The sequence below is a fragment of the Oryza glaberrima genome, chromosome 5, assembly GCF_000147395.1.
Source record: "Oryza glaberrima chromosome 5, OglaRS2, whole genome shotgun sequence".
In the NCBI taxonomy this organism is placed as follows: Eukaryota; Viridiplantae; Streptophyta; class Magnoliopsida; order Poales; family Poaceae; genus Oryza; species Oryza glaberrima.
This window is the reverse complement of record NC_068330.1, coordinates 15,904,271-15,928,506: the sequence shown is the minus strand read 5'-3', so window position 1 is coordinate 15,928,506 and position 24,236 is coordinate 15,904,271. Positions and strand designations below refer to the sequence as shown.

Below are 24,236 nucleotides of genomic sequence, written 5' to 3'. Positions count from 1 at the left end.
TGCCTCCTTTCAAAGCTGTTTTAATAATATAATAGATAATAGATAGATAGATAGATGTTAGCCACCCAATAATTTTTAAAAAACACCTTTATAGTGGATTTGCAGATTATAGTTTATAAATTGTAATAATCCATTATAATAAACTATCTGTTTATTTCATCTTAGTCCTAATAATTGAGATTATAATAGTACTGTGTTGAATTAAACAGTGCCTTAAACGCGGGACCCACGTGCGACGGCGAGAAGTCGCCGGAAGTTCTCCTCCCCTTCTTTCTTAGCGCCGAAGAAGAAGAAGCAGCAGCAGCGAATCGAACAAACAAAACCCACGCGACGCGACTCAAGACTTGCACCCAAATCCATTCCCTCCCACCCACCGGATTCGCATCCGCCGCTGCTGCCCCCGTCGCCTCGCCCTCCGCCGCCGCCGTGCTTGCTCTCCTCTCCCTCCTCCTCCTCCTCCAGATCGGCCCCATCCCCTGCCCACCCCCTCTCCCCGATGGAGGCCAAGATCGGGAAGCTCGTCGAGTCGGTGGGGAGCTTCTTCTCCGGCGGCGACACCATCCCCTGGTGCACCCGCGACATCATCGCCGTGAGACAACCACCTACCTCCCAACCCTTTCGAATCCACTGCTGCTGTGGAGCCTTTTCTTCTCTTACTCTAATTTAATTTAATGGGGGGGTGGTTTTAGTTCTAGCGAGATCCTGCGCGCGGTGCTTGAGGATTAGCGAACTCCGAGGATTGGAGGGTTGTACTGGGTGTAGCGCTGTGCGAAGATTTGGGGGGAGATGGGAGCGAACGATCGAATGGAGAGGTGGGCGTGCTTAGTTTAGGCGGCGTGGCAAGCCTACCCCCATTTTACAGTGGCTAATCTGTTCCATCATGACGCCGTCGGCTGCCCGTGATTAGCTCGCGTGATTGTTTGTTGCAACGCGGATGAGTCAAGGCGGCTTCTCTTTCTTGAGCTGTGTGATTTTGATTCCTTTTTAGCGGTTCACAATCTGAAGAGTAACACTGGAACTATCTGATTCAATCATCGCTGCAACTATTGGCTAAGAAAATGCACATATCAGTCTCACTTTGCAAAAAAAAAAAAAAAAAAAAAAATCATTACCCTGTTTGTTACTAGATACATTCCAAATAAGTAATGTTTAGGCTTACAAGCTCGCGCTCAGAGTTTCTATGGTTGTATGTTTTATTAGGGCTGTGAAAGGGAGGTAGCTGAGGCTGCAAATGAAGAGCAGAAGAGTGATAGCATTATGAGGCTGTCTTGGGCCCTCGTGCATTCCAAGAACCAGGAGGATGTAAATCGTGGAATAGGCATGCTTGAAGGTCTCATATCTTGTTTTGTTTTCGATAATCTAAACATAATTTTTGCAGCCTAATCTGTTTTGATCAATTTCGTTTTGTTTTCACAGCATCATTAGGTCAATCCAACAGCCCACTGCAGACTAGGGAGAAGCTATATCTGCTGGCGGTTGGACACTACAGAAATGGTGACTACCCAAGAAGTCGGCAGCTTGTGGACCGTTGTTTGGAGGTATGTGTGCAAATTTTTAGCTTGTAGATTCATTGGTATAATTCATATTCCTTAATGTTGTTGTTTTTTTCCTGGAAGCAACTTTCATGTCAGTTAGTTTTTGTGCTATCAAAACAGGATAGAGTGTTGCATTGAATTATTCGGTCTTAGGTGACTGCAAAACAAACTTTGAAATTGTTTGTGCAAGTCTGTTCGATTGCTAGCGTAATAGTGCTGTTTTTGTGCCATATGATGCAATGGAAGTCAGGTTGACTTTAAGCTTGTCATCCTTTTTCACTGAATTTTCACAGCCAAAGTTGACACATGTTGGCTACACTATGTATGGTTTCTGGTTTTTCCAATTGAGTAGGCATCGGAAATTATCTTCGTTGATCTGGATTGTTATTTAAAATATTTGCCTCACCAGACTAGTCGACACAAAGTTTGCTGTTATGCAAATCAATAAGCTCTCCAATATGATGTGTTAATTTCACCCTTCTACTTGTAACCCAATTCCAGCTAAGCAAGGTTAATGAGTTTAAGCTCATTGCTTTTCAGCTCATGCTTGGTGGGGATGCCTTAGCTGCTAATACATCGAGACCCTTTCAGAATTTACTATTCTTTGCATCTTTTGAGAGATTTAGGGGCATTGGCTGAAACTGAAATTATAAAATTGCTTGTCTCCAATATGCTATTGCTCATCTTTATCATAATTGCAACTTCATAACTCCGCTGAAGATGTTTTTCAGGATTTTGGTTATCTTGCTGTGCTGTGCTGTGCTATATGTTGACAGATCGTGGTGATTTGCTCAGCATTGTTTTCTTAAGTTTGCTTGGTTTGATGATTATGTAGTCATGGGAATGTTTACTTGGTCTTCCTAGTGCTTGTATTGTTTTCTTGCCTGACCTATGTTCACAATGCAAATGGCATTGAAAGTTTTAATCTTAGTAGGCAAGAACATTTTCATGTGAGCATCCTTGTAAAACCATTGTGCTTGTTCTGTACACCAACTGAAACGTGAGTTTTATATGTAACTTGCTTTCCTTGTGCTTCAACATGTTTTGGTTTGTGGCTTGGTGTCTCCTGAATTAATCTATATAACTTGCTTTCCTTGCAGATTCAACCTGATTGGAGGCAGGCTTTGTCTCTCAGGAAGGCTATAGAAGATAAAATTGCCAAAGGTGAGACATTGAGAAATTTGTTCCAGTTACTACCTCTATATTTTAATGTATGACGCCGTTGACTTTTTATTCAACGTTTGACCATTCGTCTTATTCAAAAAATTTATGTAATTATCATTTATTTTATTATGACTTCATTCGTCATCAAATATTCTTTAAGAATGGCATAAATATTTTTATATTTGCACAAAAAATTTGAATAAAACGAATGGTCAAACGTTAGTCGAAAAGTCAACGGCGTCATACATTAAAATACGGAGGGAGTATATCCTATATTATTGGTTTTGTATTGAGCTACGTGATGGATTGTCTCACAAATCGAACATTTATTTATTTTTCCTCATTTTCACTGGGACAACAACTTATTTTATGATAATTCAGTCTAAACATCTGCATGCGTTATCTGCAGATGGTCTGATCGGAATAGGCATCGCCACAACTGCTGTTGGACTTCTGGTTGGTGGGATTGCAGCTATTGCTGCAAGGAAGAAGTGAGATGACATCTGCTTGCTGATGTAGTAACCAAGTAGATGTTTGGCTTGTTTGTTCTTTTTTCAATTCGTGGTATTCCAGTCGAGAATCGCCACAGTAATGTGCATAAAACGAATTGATGACCATGGTACTCCGGATGCAACATGTACCTTTCCTTTTTTTTTTCTCACTGGTTTTATTGTCACTAGTTTCAAGCACCTCTGGCTTGATTCTGATCAAACATCGATAGTATTGTCTGAAAACAAGTGTTGGATACACCACGGTGCGATAAAACATGCTCCATTATTAATCCACCCAACGAAAACAATATCAATCCTACTCGCATTCCACTAATAGCCGCATCATCACACGGCGTACTTTGTTCAAATCAAATGAGCAAGCAATATAATGTCCAAGCTGCTACATGGCTACTTCTCAGGGCCGACGAGGGTGAGAAGTGTGTTCATGTAGTACCCCGACGTGTCGCCGCGGACGTCGGCGGTGACCGTGGTGTTGTACCTGACCTTGTACTCCTCCTTCACCTTCTCCATGTCCACCTCCGCCCGCGACACGATCCCTCTCGTCAGCATCTCCTCGTCGGTGCCAAGCCCTAGAATCGATGTCCGGATCACCTTTGAAGAAGAGAAAAGACTGAGTAAGACTTTGCTCCAATGTTCGCTAGTACTAACTCGGCCTCATTTAATTGTAATCGAATGTTTTCGTGTACAATATTTAACCGTATGTTTTATTTAAGATTTAATTAAAAAATTAAATAAGTAAAGTACTCTTTATGTTTTATTATCTAATAATAATGAAAATACTAATTATAAATAAATTTTAAATAAGACAATGGTCAAACGTCAGACATAGAAACTCACTACTGTATTTAAAATGGGACATAGGAAATATTAAGTTTAAGGGAACTACGTTTTGGTTTGACTGCTTCTATGGTTATAATCGGTAATTTTTCAAACCGTTAAATAGTATGTCTCGTACTAAACTAATTACTTAATATTCAATTAATTAAGGCCGTGTTTAGTTCACCCCAACTACCCTAAACTTCCAACTTTCCATCACATCATATCACATCCAAAACTTTCCTACACACATAAACTTTTAACTTTTTTTCCAAACTTTCAACTTTCCCCAAACTTGTAACTTTTTTCAGGAACTTAACACACCCTAACTAGTTACTTAATATTCAATTAATTATATGTTAATTATATTTCTTGATTTAAGTGGGGCTGATTTAGAATAGCCGTAAGTTACATGTAAAAACCAGTTCAGTATCAATTTAAAAAAGAATCGAGGACGTTCGATTTAGTTTACCTCTGCGAAATGCTTCTCCGGCGAGGTGAGGCACCAGAGCGCGGCCTTGAGCACCGCCGCGAGCTGGTCGCCGCGGCGGCCGTCGAGGACCTCGTCGATGCCCTTGCCGTGCTCCTGCCTGTACCGCTCCAGTGTCGCCGCGACCTGCGCCTTGCTCCTCGTGCCGACGATGCGGACGACGTCGTCGCCGTGCAGAGCCTGCCCCCTGCCCACCACCGCGTCGTGCAGCTCCGCCGCCTCGGCGATCGCCAGCTCGCCGTCGACGCCGCCGCCGCCGCCGTCGCCGACGTACCGGTAGGAGCTCACGAGGCGCACCAGGAACCGCCTGAGCGGGTCCCCGAACAGCGAGCACGACGCCACGTCCTCCTCCAGCGACGAGGCGTAGGCGGCGCGGTAGGCCTTCCTGACGGCGACGAGGTGGTCCGGCGACGACGCGCAGGCGACCTCGACGAGCACCCAGATGTGGCGGAGCTCGCCCTTCTTCTTCTTCAGGGCCTCGTTGGCCAGCTTGGCGTCCCGCGCCGCCGGGTCCATCGTCCACAGCATCAACGCGCTCTGCACGGCAAGAGAGAGAGAGAGAGATCAATCAAGAACTCGAGTCCATCAATGGCGCCGCCGCCCGCCGGCGAGGTCGCCAGGGTCAGGGCCAATTACACGGAAGTCGCCGGAGAGCTCGGAGTGGAGCCTGTCGAGGAGGGTCTCGTCGTAGAGGCCCTCGTAGGCGACGGCGATCTCCGCCCGCTGCGCCGCCGTCCGGTGGCCGAGTATCTCGATCAGCGCATTCTCGTCCGTTCCCCATCCTTTGATTCAGTTCAACCGAAAAAACAATTCAAATCTTCGATTTTGAAATCATCAGTTGTTTCAGAGCTATATAGAACATGCTTAGCTAATCCATGACCAAATCGAAGAAACAAATTTCTTGTCTCTTCCACATGAACTGGAATAGTAGCAACTAATTACTCGCAAACACTTGAGATGAAAACAATAACAATGGCATGAAAAGCAACAGGGTTTGGCAAAGAACAGTGTTCAGCATTCAGTGATTTTAAGTTTATATTAATGTGAAACAGATTCAAATCCTAAATGTTCATGATGTACAAAGAGATTGAAGAGTGCATTTGTACCTTGCACTGCCTTTCTTATGCTCTCTGCATCCTCTGTGGGTGAAGGAGCTGGGTTTGGGACAGAGATGGAAGCCATGGGAGCAACAGCTGCTGCTGCTTCTTCTCCTCCACCTGCAGAAGCAGCTGAGGGGGAGAGAGAATGGGGGGAGAAATGGAGGAAGAGGAGATTGAGTGGAGGTATGTTATGGATGCAGTCCAGGCAGCAGCACCAGCAACACATGGCACACACACGCCTCCTACGGCAGCAGAGTTGAAAAAAACTTGAATGCTAGTAGCAGCTTAATCTGCACATCCAATGCTCTGGGCTCTACCCTATTTTTCCATTTGTATTTCATGGTATTTTCCATGATGTTTTTTTTTCCCTTACTCATTTTATGATCTTGGTGAAGTGTTTGATTGTGTATGTAAGTGATAGTGATTGATTGAATACCGTTTGCAATCATGGACAAGCTGGGACATTTTTTTGTTTTTGTGTAATGGTTGCCCGGTTGGTTCCTTGGTCAGTTTGGTTTTATTGTCATGTCTCTTCTAAAAATGCAAATAATTATTGTGTTAAGTGCTACCTAAACATATCTTTGAAGGCTTTTGTTCCTAAACTGTAGTATATAACTCGGCTCGATTGACGCCCGGTCGCTCCGCCCCAGGGGCGATGCGAGCGGCGAAACCCCATCATCGCCCCCTCCCTCTCCCTCCTCTCCCCCGCCTCGCCGCCGCCTGAGCAGGCTGCAAAGACGGCGGCGGCGGGGCTCTCCCTTTCCCCTCACTCCTGGTCAAGTGGTTGGGGCGCCGATGAGACCGGAGCACGAGAGGCGCAGCTCGGTGAGGACGGCCAGATCCGGCGCCGTCGAGTTCGGATCCGGCCCTCCCTTGGCCGGATCTGGGCTGGACGCGCGGGTCGGCGGCGGAGGCGGCGGCGACCGCGGCGCGAGGGCCGCGCGGAGGAGGCGGCGGCGGTGGCGACCGCGGCGCGAGGGCCGTGCGGAGGAGGCGGTGGCGGCGGCCGCGGCGGCGGCTCGCGGACGTGCGTCAACTGCTACTTCTCTGGCCTGTGTGCACGGGGAAGCAGTTGGCGGCAGCGACGTCTCTTCTTCTCGGGCGGCTTAAAAAACCCACCTCGTGGAGCTCCTCCCCTCCTATGGCTAGATCCTGTCCTGGCCGTGGGGAGCTTCGGGAGAGGGTGGACGCGACGGTTTGTGCAGAGGACGACGGTGCCATGGCGACGTGCGGGAGCAGGCCGTGAACCTACCTGAGCCGTGGGGTGGTGAACTGGGCTAACTGGTGGCTGATGAGATGATGTGGTGGTTCGGCAACGGTTGTTGTGTGGGTCGGTGGTGGCGTTGGACGAAATCTTTGGCGAAAGCCTTGCTTAGCCTTTGGCTGGCACGACGATGGTGGCGCCTTTGGCGTCATTCCCTTCTTGGAGGCGTCGTTATAGCGTTTTCTCCACCGCTACCAGTCTCGAGGTAAAAACTGTGATCCGGTTTCCGGACGGGCGATGGCGGCGTTTCACGTCGTATCCTCCTTGGGGGCATCATCTTGGAGAACCTTACCCATGCACCATTTGCCGCTGCTGGACTCCTGTGTCAGCTCGATGCGCTAGATGCCTAGGTGCTTGGCGAGGCCTTCTCCTTCTTGGTTCCTTTCTTGTATTGGTGGCATCCAGCTTCTTCATTTGTCTCTGTCGGGTGGAGTCGGAGCTGCTATGTCGTTGGGGTGCGATGAAGCTTGGCAACGATAACATTTGCAGTTTCTCTCTAGGGATGTGGGTGTTGCTAGTACAGGCTTTGGCGCTTCAAGGGCTTGGCTGATGTCCAAAGTATGAGCTTGGTGTTGCTTTGCTCGGTTTGGCGATGCCTACAATGATGCCATGATTGCCGTGGAGTCGGAGCTGCTGGGTCGCTGGGCGGCTAGCTCGGCAACGATGACACGTGCCTTGTGATGTCAATGCTATGTGCCGCCTCTTCAGCATCTCGACATCGATGTTCATCATTGGATTCTGCCATCATTTCGTTGATAGTTTGGCTAGAGTGGTGTGGAGCTCCGTGTGCTGTGTGGTTGTACCGGCCACGGTGGAAAGGCTTGGCGAGTCTCTACTCGCCGAGAGGTTGTTTTTTCTTTTTCTGTAACCCGTCTGGGTTTTTACTCCTGCTTAATGAAATATAATTGGCAGTTCTCCTGCCGGTTTAGTTTAAAAAACTACTAGTAAGTAGTAACCAATATGCATTTGTTACCTTTTTATATATTCACGTGGTTTACTTAATTAGGAGGAGGATTCATCAACTTGTTCATATCATCTGCATACATTGTAGACCAACCACTTAGTTGCAAAATATGAAAAAGAAATAATTATCTATAACTGACACATTGTAGTCGAATCACATAGTTGCATAACTTCATAGAAAAAAAATATATGGCCAACCACTTAGTTGCAATATATAATTTTTATATCATCCGCGACACGTTGTAAACCAACCATTTTAGTTGCAAAACTTTGTTGAAAAAAATATGAAAAAGAAATAATTTGAAAACAACGCGCCAGGTAGGGGTCGAACCTACGACCTTCTGCTTAGGAAACAGACGCTCTATCCACTGAGCTACAGGCGCTGTTATTGGATTGACTTATATTTTCTTTATTAAACTCTTATATGTACAAGTGAATTGATTTGTTTGCTCATATTATGGACATAGCTAACTGAAATTGTTATTTAGTGATCACAAGGGACCAAAACATGTATTCTTTATAATTTTTTGAAATATATTATTATCCATAATTCAATGCTTTTCAAATAGGAGGAAAAGTAAGCAGCTTTTCAAATATGATTCAATGCTTAGCTCTTAAGGTTATCTTTTGCATATCGATTATACTATCCAAAAGTAGAGGGGGGCAGTACTCAGGAAACTTACGTTGTATCCACAACATATAAGAATTTGCACATGTTAAGCCCATCATACAAAAGAAGAAGCATTATGGTCTCTAAGATTAAAATTCAAAGGGCCTGACTCGTTTAAAACCACGTTTCTGTATTTCTCTCTTTTTTTTTAGCTTTCCATGCATGTGAAACGCACAGAGCTGATTTTATCATTTTTTCTTACCTTTTAAAATTCCTTCCAATTGGAACTGAAACAGTGTGAAATATTTATTTTATTAAAAGAATGTCTTTTCTCCCATTACTTTCATACAACTGTGCAAAAATAAAGTGTGAAAGGTACAGTTGGCAATGTTGGAGCTGATAGTAGACTTCATGCTCAGGAAACTAAAAAAACAAGTCTCCTTGCGGATCACGCTGATCTGATTAAAGGTTTTATACTGAATCGAATATAATTTGGTTGCCAACGCATAACAAAACATTTAAGAAAAGATGAACGGCCAAATACTGCAGTTCATATGTGAAACTCATGGGATTTCTATGTGGCAGATGCCCTTTTTTTTGGTGCAAACATGCCAAGTTGCCAAATGCCAACAACTCGATCAGATTTCAACTGCAATATTAAAGGTGATCCGCTTGTGCAGTTGTCAGTAATCAGCTTGTCTTTTTCCTACCATGTGCCAATTTTTCATCCTTCCCTGCATGATTGCAGAGGGTGACCCAACATCAAAGGACAATTAATTAGCTTGGTCCACATTTTTGAAGGTGACAATTGCCCCAGTAGGTTTCAAATGATAGGATATTTATATCCCTGGCACATCATGATTTTCATGTTTCAAAATTGCCAGCATGTTCTTATCCATTTCTTGCCAGAACATTGTGGTAAATCTAGGAACCTTCTTGTTTGACATGTTTCTTAAAGACGATGGTGATATGGCCACTTATGCGTTCTGTCTTAGAGAATACAGATTCTTGTCAAGTATATATACGTTCCAGTGAGCATGTTACTCATGCCAAGACACCATTGCTTAACTAAAACTGATCATCTCTGAAAGTTCCAAAATATTATGTTAAAAGAAAATTATGTCAAAAAGTCCCAAAATACCCATTGGATTCTTTTTTCTTCTGTGCCTCTCCCCAATTGACAATGGCAATATATTGGACCCAATTATGAAACTACTATTTATTTTATACCAACAAGCCAAATACATCAAGCTACAATGTATTGATGTAGTGGATGTCTGGTAGCTGGTTATTGACCTTACAATAAACACTTCAAGTAGAAGTTGCGCTTCCTGCTGTCAGCTTATTTTTCAGAAAACAGTCCCTCTGTCATCGTAGCAATTTCAAGACATTGACAAACTTAAATTGAGCAAAGACTATCGAAAAACAATCGAATGGGACATAAACCAACCATGATTTGATCAAAGGTATGGGCAATGCTGATGCCGTTGATAAGGATGACAGCGCGTCTTGTGGATCTTGCTACTAATTAGCAATTAGTACACAGAAGCTGAATGATTTCCATTATAAAAAAATAGTTAGTACTCACATTGCTGCAAATGTTAGATAATTCAATTTCTGTATAACACTTCATTGCATGCTGCCCTACAGTTATTCAATTGCATTTATATTTTCCCTTGAATAAGAATTGCAGTGCTGAGAGTAGGTTTACTATGATTTTGCCTGACAGATAACAAAATTCAAGAAAGAACAGCAAACATTTTACTACCTCTGATTGAATCATGTCCATCACAACTACCTTACAGTCCAGACCTGAAAATGCAGGTGTATATGCAACAAGTTTTCTCATCTTCTCTCTAGGAATTCAGCATGATGGGACTGCATCCAGGTAAGGAGGCCATCAGACCTGCCCCTATTCAAATTATTGCAGACATAATCTTAATTCTCAGATTACCCCGTGTTCCACGACTCCAATTCACCAATCAACCAATCACTTCAATTGAACACACCCCACCCCAACCCCCGGGGCTAACTCAGCTTCATGTGCTGGCAACTCGTTTATTTTCTTTTATCCTCCTTTCCATTTCAACAGGGAACTAAATTAGATTGATCCATACGTACATGTCTGCACATGTGTAGACTACTGATGAATATTTCCTGGTTATTGAAATACCACCATTGCCCATAATTGGCTTCCCAGACACAAACTTCTTTGGTATAAAGATCGATCATCCACAGGAAGGAGAGAGCAAGCTTACAGCTCACAGCAATCAGCTAAGCCAGTAGCCAATCCTCACTCACTACTCATCTTCTCTTCCCATCTTTGTTGCTTGCATTCAGAGATCATCCAATCGGCCATGGCTGATGAAATCCAGCATCTGACCAGGGCCTTCTCAGGTTAGTAAACTTACAACCATTCAATTCTTGGACACATTCGTGTGTGCATTTATGCTGCTGTTTCATATTGTTTTGTCTTGCAAATGCTTATGGATTTTGTGGATCGATCGATTGATCAATGAAGGGCTCGGTGGCCTCGGCGTGGACGAGCCGGCGATGGTGTCGGCGCTGGCCAAGTGGCGCAGGCAGCCGGAGAAGCTGTCCGGGTTCAGGAAGAGCTTCAATGGCTTCTTCAAGGATCACGGCGGCGTCATCGAGAGGTGCGAGGAGGAGTACATGCTCCACCTTGCCGCCGAGTTCTCGCGGTTCAAGGCAAGCAATTTAGCTCTTCTCTTTGAATCTTGAATTCTTGACGAAGCTTGTCAATGGAGATGGAGCTGATTGGGTTATTGTGGTTGTGTTTGTTCACTGTTCAGAACCTGATGGTGATGTGGGCGATGCACCCGTGGGAGCGCGACGCGCGGCTGGCGCACCACGTGCTCCACCAGGCGCACCCGGCGGCCATCGTCGTGGAGATCGCTTGCACCCGGACGGCGGAGGAGCTCCTCGGCGCTCGCAAGGCGTACCAGGCGCTGTTCCACCACTCCCTCGAGGAGGACGTCGCCTACCGCGCCAGGGACAAGCCCTACTGCGGCGTAAGCAATTCAACGAACACCTTGAGTGCACGTCATCGTCGTCGTCGTCGCGTCGAGCTCTCCCGTTGATCTCTCTCTCTGACCCGTGTCGCGCCTGGATGCAGCTGCTGGTCGGGCTGGTGAGCGCGTACCGGTACGAGGGCCCGAGGGTGAGCGAGGAGACGGCGCGCGCGGAGGCGAAGGCGCTCGTCGCCGCGGTGAAGAGCGCCGGCCACGCGGCGGCGAAGCTGGTGGAGAACGACGACGTCGTCAGGATCCTCACCACCCGGAGCAAGCCGCACCTCGTAGAGACCTTCAAGCACTACAAGGAAATCCATGGCCGCCACATCGAAGAGGTAACCAATCAATCAAACCACGACGAACTAATCGATCGATCTTACTGGAGTTTTTTCTTTGGTTAGGATCTTGGGCACGAGGAGACACTGAGGGAGGCGGCGCTGTGCCTGGCGACGCCGGCGAGGTACTTCAGCGAGGTGGTGGCGGCGGCGGTGAGCGACGGCGCCGACCACCACGCGAAGGAGGCGCTGACGCGGGTGGCGGTGACGCGGGCGGACGTGGACATGGACGCCATCCGCGCGGCCTACCACGAGCAGTTCGGCGGGAGGCTGGAGGACGCCGTCGCCGGGAAGGCGCACGGCTACTACAGGGACGCGCTCCTCTCGCTCGTCGCCGGCGGCAAGTGACCCGGTCGATCCGCCATTGCTACTCCGATCTGTCGCCTCGCCTTGTCGGTGCGTCATCATCGTGTACTACGTTGTTGTTGCCATTACTGTTGTGTTTTTGTTGCATGCGTACGTGGATCGAGACTTGTAAACTTAGCATTTCGCAGCAGAGCTGTTGGTATGGAATAAGGTCGATTTAATTTTTCTTGAAAAAAAAAAGAGGATCGATTTCATTTGGGACAGTTTGATTTCGTCATCTGGGATTTGGCTGGGGTGAAAATGGTATGGAAATTTTCCATATTTCCGGGTGCCGTTTCCAGTTTGCACCAACCATTTTAATTAGTATTGGTAACCGACGGTGGTGGAAATAAAAACGGTAGTATCTTCCGGAAATGGTAGCGGAAATAGGATGGAGGTTTTTCCAACCGTTTTGTCGGTAGCCGTATTTGTATGATAATTTTCGTCCAAATTTTGAAAGTTCCTAGCGGGTCAGCCAGCCCAACCCATCGGAAGCCCATGAATAAAGGAAACCTGGTAGTCTTGCAGCCCATAAAAAAGGAAAGTGATCAGGGAAAATATTGTTAACCCTATAACGTGGCATGTGGATTTTGCTGAACTTTGGTCTCCTTAACTTATCGATGTTGAATTATTGTTGAACTTTGTTTATATTATCCGTCGAACTTATTATCATATCATTAATCATCATATAACGGTATTATGTGGAGTGTGATGATGCAAGAATAAAATTAAAAAAACATCTCCGTGCATAGTTAAATATGTGCTATGCCACACTCCGCTGATTCCGATATGAATTTTCGACTTCCGACCAATATCGGTATATTCCGTTCTGATGATCACATTTCCAATAACCGATATTACTGATATCGTTACTGTTTTCGAGTCTACCATTTCGATTTCGTTTTCAAGAAAAAATATATGAAAAGGAAAATGGTACATGGTTTTATCGACTGTTTTCATCCCTAGATTTGGCGATCTAAATGGTATGGCTACCGAATTTGATTTTGGAGAAGGCGATCTATTGATCGGTCCGTGGTGTCATGGTCCTCGGCCACGCTGCAGCTCTGGATAGGTGGATCACGACATGGGACTGAACCACAAGAACACGCACCTCTACACACGAATCTGGATCAGATGTAATCACTATTGTCACTGCAACTTAGGCAGCACCGGTTCTTATTCACAGATGCAGATGGAACGGTCCAGACTAGTGAGTCGCACTGTTCATTGTACAGTAGCGAAAGCACTTTAGAGTAGAGTACTGTTTATACGGTTACTGTAGTGTTGAGAAATGGACAAATCAAATTGCATGCAATTCTTAAGTTTCAGTCAGAGCTATAACTACACCTGATCTAAATCCCCTGATCTAAATCCAACACACACACCATGACCACGTGATCATGATGATCCGACCCAGCACGGCCACGCGTTGGAGCACACTGGACGGGACCGTGCTGCGGTTGCCTTCAACGCTCGCTGCCTCCCGCGCGTTAGGCTGGTGGGGAAGGCGGGTGGCCGAACGGCTGGGCCGCTTAGAGGCCTTGTACTTCCCTCGAGTGGACCGTAACCCGTAACTAACTCCGAATCGGGCCGAAGCGCAGCACGGCCCGCAAGGCCCGCTGGTGAGTTGATTGGCAGTTTAGCACGGCCTGTCGAGGGCCTACGCGGTGGCTTTGACAATGGCTAATGGATCTGACTGATAAAATTCAGGAAAAAGTACACCGCGGTCCCTCGACGTCCTCGGTATAAAAAACGTCCTTGAATAACAAAACCAGATATGCGGGGTCCCTTAATTATACAAAACCGGTCACCTGAGGTCCCTTGGTGGTTTTCAACCCGGTTTTATCCGATGTGACGGCTGAGTCAGCGTGAGACCCACGTGGACCCCACATGTCAGCTAGCCACGCCGTTACCCTCTCCCCTCCTCTCCCTTTCTCCTTTCTCTCTCTCTCACTCTTCTCGTTTGGGTAGGCAGCTGGGGAGGACATTGGCGGCTGCTGCCTTCGGCGGGGCGAGGTGGGAGAGGACGAGGGCGTCGGCGTGAAGCATCTAGGCCCCCGGTGTTAATTTTGGTAATTAATGACAAGCACTAATTGTGGACTAATCGTTGTCTTTGAGCTATACATTTTAATTTAGGTCCACGTCATATGTGCGCATGGATGATTATCGATGGATTAAAATTGACGGCGCAAAGCAAAGGGAAAGAAAACGGTAAAACTAGCGCTTTAATTTAGAATTGATCGAGGTGTAGGGTGATCAAATTTGCTAGTTTAATTTTAATTTCGCCGTACTATTAAGAGGGGTAATGACCTAGCAAAGAGATGATTTTAATTGCCACATTAGGTCATTGCATTTTCATTTGTGCTCTCTTTTTCATTACACACACATTCACTTGCAAATTCACTGGGTTCGGCCTGACCAGGGGCGGTCAGACCGGCCACATAGTGGCGGTCTGACCGGCCAGGGCAGGCCGGTCAGACCGGCTACATAGTGGCGGTCTGACCGGCGGCACTTTCCCGGTCAGACCGGCCCCCTGGAGGTCGAGATGATGCTGCTCGGGATGGCCGATGCAGAGCCGACGGAGCCGTAGTCGGTCAGACCGAGCCGATGGCGGTCTGACCGAGCCGAGGCCGGTCTGACCGGCCACCCCATGTCGATCTGACCGGCCAGGCCGATGGGGCCCTCTGACAGGGCTACAACGGATAGTTTTCTAGCCGTTATAGAGTAGCACGGTCTGACCGGCCACATACCTCCGGTCAGACCGGCAGAGCACAAATTTGGGGGATTTCGCCCCCAACGGCTAGTTTTGGTGGGTGGGAGTATAAATACTCCCCCACCAGCAACAAGGGGGCTCTCTTGGCACCCAATTCAATTGCATACACCCCTTGCACCTCTCTCACACTCACTTGAGCTTTGTGTTCATCCATCTAGTATGTTAGAGGGTTGTTTAGCCAAGAGTCAAGTGCATTTGCTTCCATTGTAGAGCTAGTGTGGCACTTGATCATCTCCACACCGGGTCATTTCTTGTTACTCTTGGAGGTTGCCGCCTCCTAGAAGGCTTGTGGAGGAGTTGCCCGGTGACCTCTCCGAGAAGATTGTGGAGGAGGCTCGGCGCCGGTTTGTGAGTGGTTTGGAGTTCACCACCTTCGGAGTGAAGGAAGAACTACCCCGAGTGATCGAGGCTTGGGTAGTCCTCTCCATGGGCCGGCTCCCGCCTTGCCCACCCCTTGACGAAGGGGGCGTGCGGTGGCTTCGTGGTTGAACGGTGGAGTTGGGCTCGCCTCAACAGGGAGTAGGAAACCGGCGAGTTTCCGAACCTCGGTGAAAAATCTCTTGTCTCATTGTCTCATTTGATTGTCGCATTTACATTTGTGCAATTTACATTTCTAGAGACACACTTGAGATCATATCACCCTAGGATTGCAAAACATTGACATAGGAGCGTGATTTACTTTCCTAGAGATATAATTGAGCCACTATCAAACTAGGTTTGCAAAACATAACTTAGTTGCTTAGTTAGAGTTCACCCTCACCAAGCCTAGCAACTTAGGTTAGATTTAATTAGGTGTTATTTAGTTTTAAATCGCCTATTCACCCCCCCCTCTAGTCGACATCTCGATCTTACACGGCGGCCGGCGACGAGAGACACGATGGCGGCGGCTAGCGACTAACGACGCGCCGCCGCCGCTGCTAGCAGCAACCGTGCCTCTACGCCCACCACCGCCGTGGTGGCATCCGAAAGCTGAAAACCCTGACGCGTGTACTCCGGTCACGCGCGTAGCCCACACCACCACAAGGGCCACGTCGATGGTGGCGTCCAGGTCACTTGGAACATCTCAGCCGTCGGAATGACGAGACGGTGGGCAGCGGCTCATCGTGTCTGGGCGGATCCACGAGGGAACAGCCCCTCCGAGGTCTCAGCGATGCCAGTGAGGCGGCGGCAGACACGGCGTAGGGAGACGGGGGCGGCGGAGAGGTACAGGGAGATGGGGATATCGGTCGCGCTGTCGCGGCCGTAGGACTACTCGACGGCGTGCGGCGAGATCGTCGCGCTCCTCCGAATCGGGTACGGATGTGCGGTCGAAAGCCCTCCGAATCGCTCTGCTTCCCCCTCCTCCTCGGCAATCGGCCCACGCGCCGTCACCTGCTCTGTCTCCTTCTTGCAGTTGCAGCTCGTCGTCGTCGTCGTTGATCTTTGGCTATATAGTATTCCCTCCTGCTGCTGCTGCTGCTGCACAGACGTAGGGAGGAGGAAGTGACACGAGATATCTGGTTTTGCGGTTTGGGGACGATTTTGTATTTCGATGACAAGTTGAGGGACCTTGGGTGTACTTTTTCCTAAAATTCAACGATACTTTGAGAACCCGGATTTTGAGAACTTTTACGGTACAGTATACTGCAAGTATATACTAGCAGTATATACAATCTAACGGTGTAGATTTATCTGATCTTCCACGCGATTAGTTTGCAGTATAAATCCAAAAGGGTATATTTGTCTTTTCATGTTATTCTGTGGGGGGCATGTTTGTAATTTTGAGTTTCCTTCGTCAGCTCCTGCTCAAGCGAAATCCCAGTCGAGCCGTTCCCCTTTCCTTCGTAACATGAGCGACCGCCGTCGCCAAGCATCAATGCACAACTCGCCGCCGCCGAAAAACACCGCGATCACGCCGCGCACCGCTCCACCACCGCCAATGGAATCGATTTTATTTACTGTCATCCTTTCCTCCTCTTTTGGCATTCCTACCCACCCAAACCCTAGGTCTCCAAGAAAAAACCCTGCATCAATTCCCCATCTCTTGGCAGCATGACGGGAAGCGGCAGACTGGCGGAGCCGCAGAAGGGAAGGGCAGGCAGAGCAGAGAAGGGATGTGGCCGCTTATTAGATTGTGCTTGCTTCATTTGAATTTAACTGTTGTTTGTTAAGGTTCTGGTTTGTTCCTGATAAAGTCAAAAAGAAATGTCATCCACATTTTATAAATCTGCCATTGCCGAGCGGGGAGGAATCCGGCGGCCGTCGTTAATCGACGACCCGTCAGCAACGCGCGCGAATGTGCCCTAGCAAGACTGCATGACGAGATCCTTTAAGTTGCCGAATCAACTGAAAAACCGTTTAATTCAATTTTGCTATATATTTGTCGACAAATTTTCTTCCAAAAATTTGACAGATGTAATTACAATATAATCGCAATGTAATTACACTGTAACTTGCATGTAATTACATTGTAACTATAATATAACTTGTATGTAACTTTCAAAAATCTCTCCGTAAAATATTATTTTGGTAAAATCGAGGTCGTAGGAACAAATCCTTTCACATGTGTATGTTGTGATCTTTTTGTTCATCACTAGAACAAATCTTATAATAGATCTATCGATTCAAAATTACGTGAAAGTTACATACAAGTTACACTATAGTTATATGCAAGTTACAGTGTAATTACATATAAGTTACAGTGTAATTACACTACGATTGTACTATAATTACATCTGTCAAATTTTTAGGAGAAAATTTGTCGATAAATGTATAGGTGGTCCCGTTTAATTAAATCTGAACTTCAAATGTCTAAAAAGCCCCTTTCAGTTTCTTTTCAAATACCTAACATACCGCTAGTATATACTTGCAGTAGAATGTACCGTAAAAGTTCTCTTTTTTTTCCTCATCCAGAAAAAAGAATATATTTTTTTCTTTGAGAAGGTCTGCGCGTGTGCCAACTTGCATATGGGATCAGCAGCAGAGATCACAGCATTTAGAAATGGGAATTAGAAATTGGGAGGTGGTATTTTGCGTATCTTCCAAATAGGATGCAACATCCAAGATTATGTTTCATTTTGGGGCTTTCTATGTTGAAAAGGAAGTCCATTTTACTTCTCCAAATCTTTTCATCAGAGCACTTTACAGCTCATTTTACATCTCAAAATAATTTTTTCAGCTCATTTTACATCTCAAACTATTAAAAATAATTTACCTTACTCCCTAATGATATTTGTCTTTTTTTTTCGATCCTCTCTATATTAGTCATATTTTGCAATAAAATTTGGTGGGATTGGTATATGCTTTATAACTTATTTCTCAATGTTTTATTTTGAAATTTTTAATCTTTGTTTACATACTACTCCCTCCGTCCAAAAAAAACTTAACTTAGGAGGGGGTGTACAGATTCGTTATACTAAGAGGGGTCACATCCCCTCCTAGATTGAGTTTTTGTGGGAGAGAGTACGTAGGTTGTATTGAGACTAATTTAAACATAGAGGTTCAATCATGAAAAAATATGAAACTATTTTAGAACTTTGATAATGATGTCATCTATGTTCCATAAAACCAATGGTGTTATGCATGCCTCTATGAAATTTAAGCTTAAAATATGACTCATATGTACAGAAATAAAGAGGAGAAATGTAATTAAATAGTTTAGGGGGTGGTAAAATGAGCCAAAAAATAGTTTAGGGGTTAAGTGGTCAAATGAACAAGTCCAAGGGAGTAAATTGAATTTTTTTTTCTTCTAATTTTCTGTAATATGAAAATACCTACAAACTCCTATCACTTTTAGATGACTCAAATTCGCACATCAAAGAAAACCTTATTTTCTCCCTCTCCCCTGACATCCACGATGCATCAACTAAATCGAACAACTCACCACAGCAACACTCCATATCCCCACATCGTCACCTCCTATCCTCGCTTTCTCAAACCTCCATATCCTCCCGCCACTCCTCACTCTTACATCCTCACCAGCATCACTACTGCCCCTAGCCTCACCGGCACCAAAAAGCCTCTGTCACGTCCATTTTCCCTTTTTGATGTGGTTCACGTTACTGAGACACCTAAGGATGCAAATGGGTCGATCCACAAACCTACTTATAGACCAAATAAGTGAGTTCGCAGATCGCCCCACTTGTATCCCTCTACCCCTACCGACCCTGTTCTCTCTGCCAACCCCGCCCATCACCCTCTCCTAGTCCCACTGCGTTGCCACCTAACCACCCATCACAGGTCTGCCACCTTACTGACCGTCACTGAGCTTAAAAATTTCCTCTCTTCCTTCTCCTCCCTCACCCCTCCCCTCTCCCCTCCCTCTACCCTCCACTTTCAACCCGAAACCCTTATCTTAATCCGTAGGTTCTCTGTCAAAGTTGTTTGTCACTGGTGATAAGATGGTAATAAGAAAGATGAAGGGCATAGAGGAGATCATCCTTGTAACCACTATCGCTGGTATGATCTATCTTATACTTCCCTCTTTTTTCTTCTCTCTTCTTGTTTCTCCTAGTCTCCCTCTTGCTCGTGACTTAGATTTGAAGAAATCTCCGTCACTTGAAATCTACTCCAGCATTTTTCTTTCATTATACAGAAATGCTAGAGACCGGTATACCGTTGGTAGTGATCGGAACGGGATCATCCCCATTGCACTATCCGTACGACGCACACACGCATGCTTGACTAGTATTCGCTTTATCACGATCACAAGAAGACGTTGCTTACTCAATGCTGGCCCCGCCCATGCCACGCCTACAAGTTGCACCCTTTCGAATCCCGATGGCATCATCTCGTGGTTTGTGTGTAGTACTAGTACATTGTTATGTTGCATGGCATGGTAAACTTAGCAATGACAAGTTGACTAAGCCATGCTAGGCAATCTTTTTTTCTTTTTTCCTTTTAATCTTTTTTAGTTAAATTTGCTTGATTGCTTCATTTAGTGTAACTTTGAAAATTTACTCTGAAATATTTTTCATCACTGGTACCTACAAGTATCATCCATCACTGATACCATGTAAGTATCATCACGATACCTATCAGGTATCATTTGCGTACATGAAAATAAATCGTCAATACACTGCTACCCCATAGGTATCATCCTTGATAACTACAAGTATCATCACTCACTGATATCTCCTAGATATTATCATGATACATGCAAGGTATCATTTGGGTACCTATCATTAATGTACTGATACCTCACAGGTATCATACTTGGTACATATAAGTATCACCACTCACTGATATCTGCTAGGTATCATCATGATACATGTCAGATATCATTTGGATACCTATTGTCAAAATATTGATACTTCACAGGTATCATCCGGTACCTCTAAGTATCATCACTCACTGATACCTAGCAGGTATCATCGTCGGTACATGCCAATATCAAAAAGCCCAACCATAAGAACCCAGAAACACGTAATAGAGCATGGTCCAATCAAAAATAATAATACAAGATAAAATCAGGCCACTAAATCAATAAGCTCTTGAAGACACCTTGGACCAAGGAGGAGTGCATGTATGTGCTCACCATCGTACGAGGCAGCGTGCACATCTTCTGGCGGGGTGAATCAAAAAGTGTGTACCGTATATTATAGTATTCGTAGACCATCCAGTATGTTTTTTTTCTATAAATAAATAGCACGTTCAATATCGATATCTTTCTACCTATCATCGTCAAGCAGATCCCCTGATTCCACACAAATATTGACTTTTATAGCCACTCCTCTCTTGGCGTGCTACTGCTATGGGCCTATGGTAATTGTGGTCAACATCTGATGCAAGAGTTGACTTAGTCAAACAAGAACAACAATTCGCATCAATCACTCACACTGACTATTCCCGCTTCCTTAGCCGCACCCACAGCCCGCCCTTCATCTTCATCGTTGCCGTCATCTCGTACGCCGGCGGCGAATCCATGGCCGGAGCCGGGGCCGCCACCTCCACGCTGAACCTCCGCAGCACGGCGGCCGCCACCGTCTTCATCTGCACGTACGCCATCTCCTTCCCGAGGCACGCCCTCGGCCCGGCGTGGAACACCGGGTACCTCGCCGCGTCCACGGCCACGAACTCGCCGCCGTCGCGGAGCCATCGCTCCGGCGAGAACTCGAGGCAGTCCTCGCCCCACAGCCTCTCCATTCGCCCCATCGCGTACGCGGAGTAGTTGGCGAACCACCCGGCGCGCACCGCCGCGCCGCCCGGGAGCACGTCGTCGCCGACCGCCACCCTCCCGTTGAACGGCACCGGCGGGTACAGCCGCATCGCCTCCGTGATCGCGGCGTGGAGGTAGTGCGTGTGCATCCCCTTCGCGTCGCCGCCGCCGCCGCCGTCGGGCGACCGCGACAGCTCGTCGCGGACGCGCCTCTCGCACCGCGGGTTCGCGGCGAGGAGCCAGAAGAGCCACGTCAGGGCCGACGACGTCGTGTCCTTCCCGGCCAGCACGAAGCTGACGACCACGTCGCGCAGGAGCCGGCGCTTCCCCTCCGGCGTGGGGAACATGGCTCCCAGCTCGCCGCCGTCCTCCTCGTCCATGGCCGCCATGAACCGCGACAGCAGGTCCGGGTCCCCGTCCCCGTCCCCGTCCTCGCGATCGCGGCACGCCGCCTCCTTGGATTCGACGACGGACATGGCGTAGTCGTCGATGACACCGACGGCTTCGCGGAGCCGGCGCGAGCTGCCGACGTTGAGGAGACCCGTGAGCTTCCGCACGAGGGTGAACGGCGCCAGCGCCCTCCGGAAGGAGATCTCGACGGCGGCGTCGAACGCCGCGAAGAGGGCCTCGTGGCGGGAGTCCTCCCTCGCCGTCTCGAGCAGCGTCGAGCTCTCGACGCCGAACGCGACGTGGCAGATGCTGTCGAAGGCGAACCGGCGCAGCGCGTCCTGCAGGTCGACGGCCTCCCCGGACGCCGCGGCGGCGTCGAGGAACGGGAGGAGCGTCCCGCGGAGGTGCACGGCGAGGACGTCGTCGGAGAAGCGGCGGAGCGCGCGGGAGGAGAAGGCGTAGGACGCCACTTTCCTCTGGACGCTCCAGAGGCGCCCGTCGGCGGCGAAGAGGCCGTCGCCGATGAGCTCGGACATGGCGGCGCGGAAGCTCGGCCCCCTGACGTAGTTGCCGAAGTTGCCGCGCAGGAGGTGTTCGACGGCGGCCGGGCACGCCGTGGTCACCGCGTGGCCGGCGCCGAACGGGCCCCACGCCTCGATGGCGCCCGACGGCGACGCGCGCAGCAGGTCGGTGTACCAGTCGAAGAAGCGGCGCCGGTTGCGGATGAACTCGACGGTGTTGCCCAGGACGGGGTTCGGGTGCGGGCGGTGCGCCGTCGTGAGCTTCGCCGGAGCTGACCGGCCGCCTCGCCGGAGATGGAAGAGGAGGACGGCGGTGACGAGGAAGAGGAGCACGTAGGCGAGTTGCGCGGTCTCCATGGTTTCTGAATTTTCCCGGAAATTCAGATTGGCGAATTCATACGGGAGGAATTAATGCTTTTTATAATTCCATCCAAATTCCGTGCAATTTGCCAACAAGAATACTCCTACTGTTCTGTTGCATTCATTTAACCGGAACCATCAATTTTCTTCGATGAAGACATCTTGTGACTATTTGAGGCTACACGTGCTCTTGTATTTAACGATGATACAAAATAAAGTATGAATTACTAGAGAAAATTTGCATAGCAATGACGACCATCAATAATTCAAGTCAAAGGGAAAAGTCCCAGGGGAAAAAAAACGATGTGGGCTACTACTTCAGATCTGTATCTGTATAGGTATGATGATTTTTTTTCGACTTTCAAGCTCGATAATCTGGGCTTGGGCTCTTTTATCAACCAAATTATGTATAGTCGTCTCTGGTATCTCGCTCGTGCCGTCTCGTACGGGGACCTATTGGAAGATTAGGAGGCTCCTCTACCACCCTTCCCGCTAGATAGGAGAATTAACTTTTAGTTCTTTTACTTTTAACTTTTTTTCATTCGAAATCCTTTTCCTATAACCGGTAACAACCGATCTAATCCGTTGTGTTGTGTAAAAAAAAACTCTATTTATTCTACTCTATCTGTCCCAAAATATAAAAAGTTTTGGTTAGATGTAGCATATCCTAGTATTATGAATCTAAACAGGCAGCTAGGAATCCAACCAAAACTCTTATATTTTGGGACGGATGGAGTAATATACTGATGTGTAATTCTTTTGCGTGTTCGCGAAAAAAATGAATTTGTAATGATCACAAACATGCTTCCATCATTTTTTCTGTATCACAAATTTTACAGTGAACAACTTCAGTCGGAATTTTGTACGTCATGCATTTCATAATAATCTTAATTGCCTACGCTTGTATACCAACTCTATTTTTGTAAGTTTTGTGCGTTCTGGTATTTGCCGACTTTTCAAAAGTTTACATTACACTTTTTTCCCCGCTAATGTTCAAACTTCTTTTATAGTCATGGTGGAAATCGATGCAGTATTGTAAAAGGAAAAATGACTGTTTACAGTCCTATATACAGGAAACATCCCAAATTGAAACATAAATATATATATCGAACTGCAACGCTCGCACTCACAATTAGCAAGGGCATATTTAGTTGGTGATCTGGGTGAGGGTGACTTGCCTGAGAAAAATGCCTGTACTGTGTGGTAGAAAAGCTTGTGTTGAATCATGCCTAGCAGGCATGTCTGTTGGGGTACGCCTAATGGGCGATCGATCGCCTGGCGATGGGGGTAGCGATCGATCCCCCTCCCCCCTCCGTCCCTCCACCTGGTTTCCTTTTTTTTGGCACCGCATTACTTTCCTATTTTAGTAAATTTATGTACCTAAAGTTTATACACCTCAAGTTTACATATCTAAAGTTTAGAGGTTTATAAGTCAAAAGTTTATATATCTGATTTAAATTTGAATCAAATTTATATATCCGATTTAAATATGAATTTGAATCAAATTTATATATCCAATTCAAATTCAAATTTGAATCAATATAATTCAAATTCAAATTTGAATCGGATATGTAAACTTTTGATTTATAAACTTTAGGTGTATAGAAATACTATATATAGAAAATATTTGAATTCAAATTCAAATTCAAATTTAAAACGGGTATATAAACTTTAGGTCTATAAACTTTAGATGTATAGAAATACTATATATAAAAAATATTTGAATTCAAATTCAAATTTGAATCGGATATATAAACTTTTAACTTATAGAGCGATCGATCGCTAGGTAGCTTTCTCGTGTCTGATGTTCTGTTGTTTGGTTGAATACATGAGCCTGAGTGGAATATATTGAACATAAAAAACATGCTTGTTTGAGTGAGATTTTTACAA

General features: G+C 46.5%; 4 protein-coding genes and 1 non-coding gene across 5 annotated transcripts; 2 read left to right on the top strand and 3 right to left on the bottom strand.

Annotated features, from left to right (window-relative positions):
* Positions 1-260: 260 nt before the first annotated feature.
* Positions 261-3,360, top strand: LOC127772777 (mitochondrial fission 1 protein A-like). The gene is made up of 5 exons (XM_052298747.1): positions 261-589; positions 1,201-1,330; positions 1,417-1,538; positions 2,636-2,699; positions 3,109-3,360. Exons 1-5 carry the CDS (start codon positions 497-499, stop codon positions 3,192-3,194), a joined length of 495 nt encoding a protein of 164 aa, XP_052154707.1. The 5' UTR covers positions 261-496; the 3' UTR covers positions 3,195-3,360.
* A 96-nt stretch (positions 3,361-3,456) lies between these two features.
* On the bottom strand, positions 3,457-5,973 carry LOC127772775 (annexin D3). Its single transcript, XM_052298745.1, has 4 exons — positions 5,624-5,973; positions 5,154-5,299; positions 4,500-5,054; positions 3,457-3,802 (listed from the first exon to the last, which is right to left on the bottom strand). The coding sequence occupies exons 1-4, from the start codon at positions 5,841-5,843 to the stop codon at positions 3,599-3,601; spliced, it is 1,125 nt and encodes a 374-aa protein (XP_052154705.1). The 5' UTR covers positions 5,844-5,973; the 3' UTR covers positions 3,457-3,598.
* Positions 5,974-8,154: 2,181 nt separating this feature from the next.
* Positions 8,155-8,227, bottom strand: TRNAR-CCU (transfer RNA arginine (anticodon CCU)). The gene has a single exon. It is a non-coding gene; the product is annotated as a tRNA-Arg (tRNA).
* A 2,241-nt stretch (positions 8,228-10,468) lies between these two features.
* LOC127772776 (annexin D4) lies at positions 10,469-12,390 on the top strand. The gene is made up of 5 exons (XM_052298746.1): positions 10,469-10,851; positions 10,976-11,163; positions 11,268-11,486; positions 11,591-11,821; positions 11,888-12,390. The coding sequence occupies exons 1-5, from the start codon at positions 10,812-10,814 to the stop codon at positions 12,167-12,169; spliced, it is 960 nt and encodes a 319-aa protein (XP_052154706.1). The 5' UTR covers positions 10,469-10,811; the 3' UTR covers positions 12,170-12,390.
* Positions 12,391-20,346: 7,956 nt separating this feature from the next.
* Positions 20,347-22,353, bottom strand: LOC127774515 (cytochrome P450 CYP94D108-like). The gene has a single exon (XM_052300775.1). The coding sequence runs from the start codon at positions 22,341-22,343 to the stop codon at positions 20,760-20,762; it is 1,584 nt and encodes a 527-aa protein (XP_052156735.1). The 5' UTR covers positions 22,344-22,353; the 3' UTR covers positions 20,347-20,759.
* Positions 22,354-24,236: the final 1,883 nt, after the last annotated feature.

Excerpts from the sequence above, each read along its gene's own strand:
- LOC127772777 (XM_052298747.1), top strand. The coding sequence starts at position 497 with ATGGAGGCCAAGATCGGGAAGCTCGTCGAGTCGGTGGGGAGCTTCTTC. Across the intron at positions 590-1,200 it reads GCACCCGCGACATCATCGCC|GGCTGTGAAAGGGAGGTAGC; the intron begins GTGAGACAACCA and ends ATGTTTTATTAG. Across the intron at positions 1,539-2,635 it reads TTGTGGACCGTTGTTTGGAG|ATTCAACCTGATTGGAGGCA; the intron begins GTATGTGTGCAA and ends CTTTCCTTGCAG.
- LOC127774515 (XM_052300775.1), bottom strand. The coding sequence starts at position 22,343 with ATGGAGACCGCGCAACTCGCCTACGTGCTCCTCTTCCTCGTCACCGCC.
- LOC127772776 (XM_052298746.1), top strand. The coding sequence starts at position 10,812 with ATGGCTGATGAAATCCAGCATCTGACCAGGGCCTTCTCAG. Across the intron at positions 10,852-10,975 it reads TCTGACCAGGGCCTTCTCAG|GGCTCGGTGGCCTCGGCGTG; the intron begins GTTAGTAAACTT and ends TGATCAATGAAG. Across the intron at positions 11,487-11,590 it reads GGGACAAGCCCTACTGCGGC|CTGCTGGTCGGGCTGGTGAG; the intron begins GTAAGCAATTCA and ends GCCTGGATGCAG.
- LOC127772775 (XM_052298745.1), bottom strand. The coding sequence starts at position 5,843 with ATGTGTTGCTGGTGCTGCTGCCTGGACTGCATCCATAACATACCTCCA. Across the intron at positions 5,055-5,153 it reads AGCTCTCCGGCGACTTCCGT|AGCGCGTTGATGCTGTGGAC; the intron begins GTAATTGGCCCT and ends CTTGCCGTGCAG. Across the intron at positions 3,803-4,499 it reads CGGAGAAGCATTTCGCAGAG|GTGATCCGGACATCGATTCT; the intron begins GTAAACTAAATC and ends TCTTCTTCAAAG.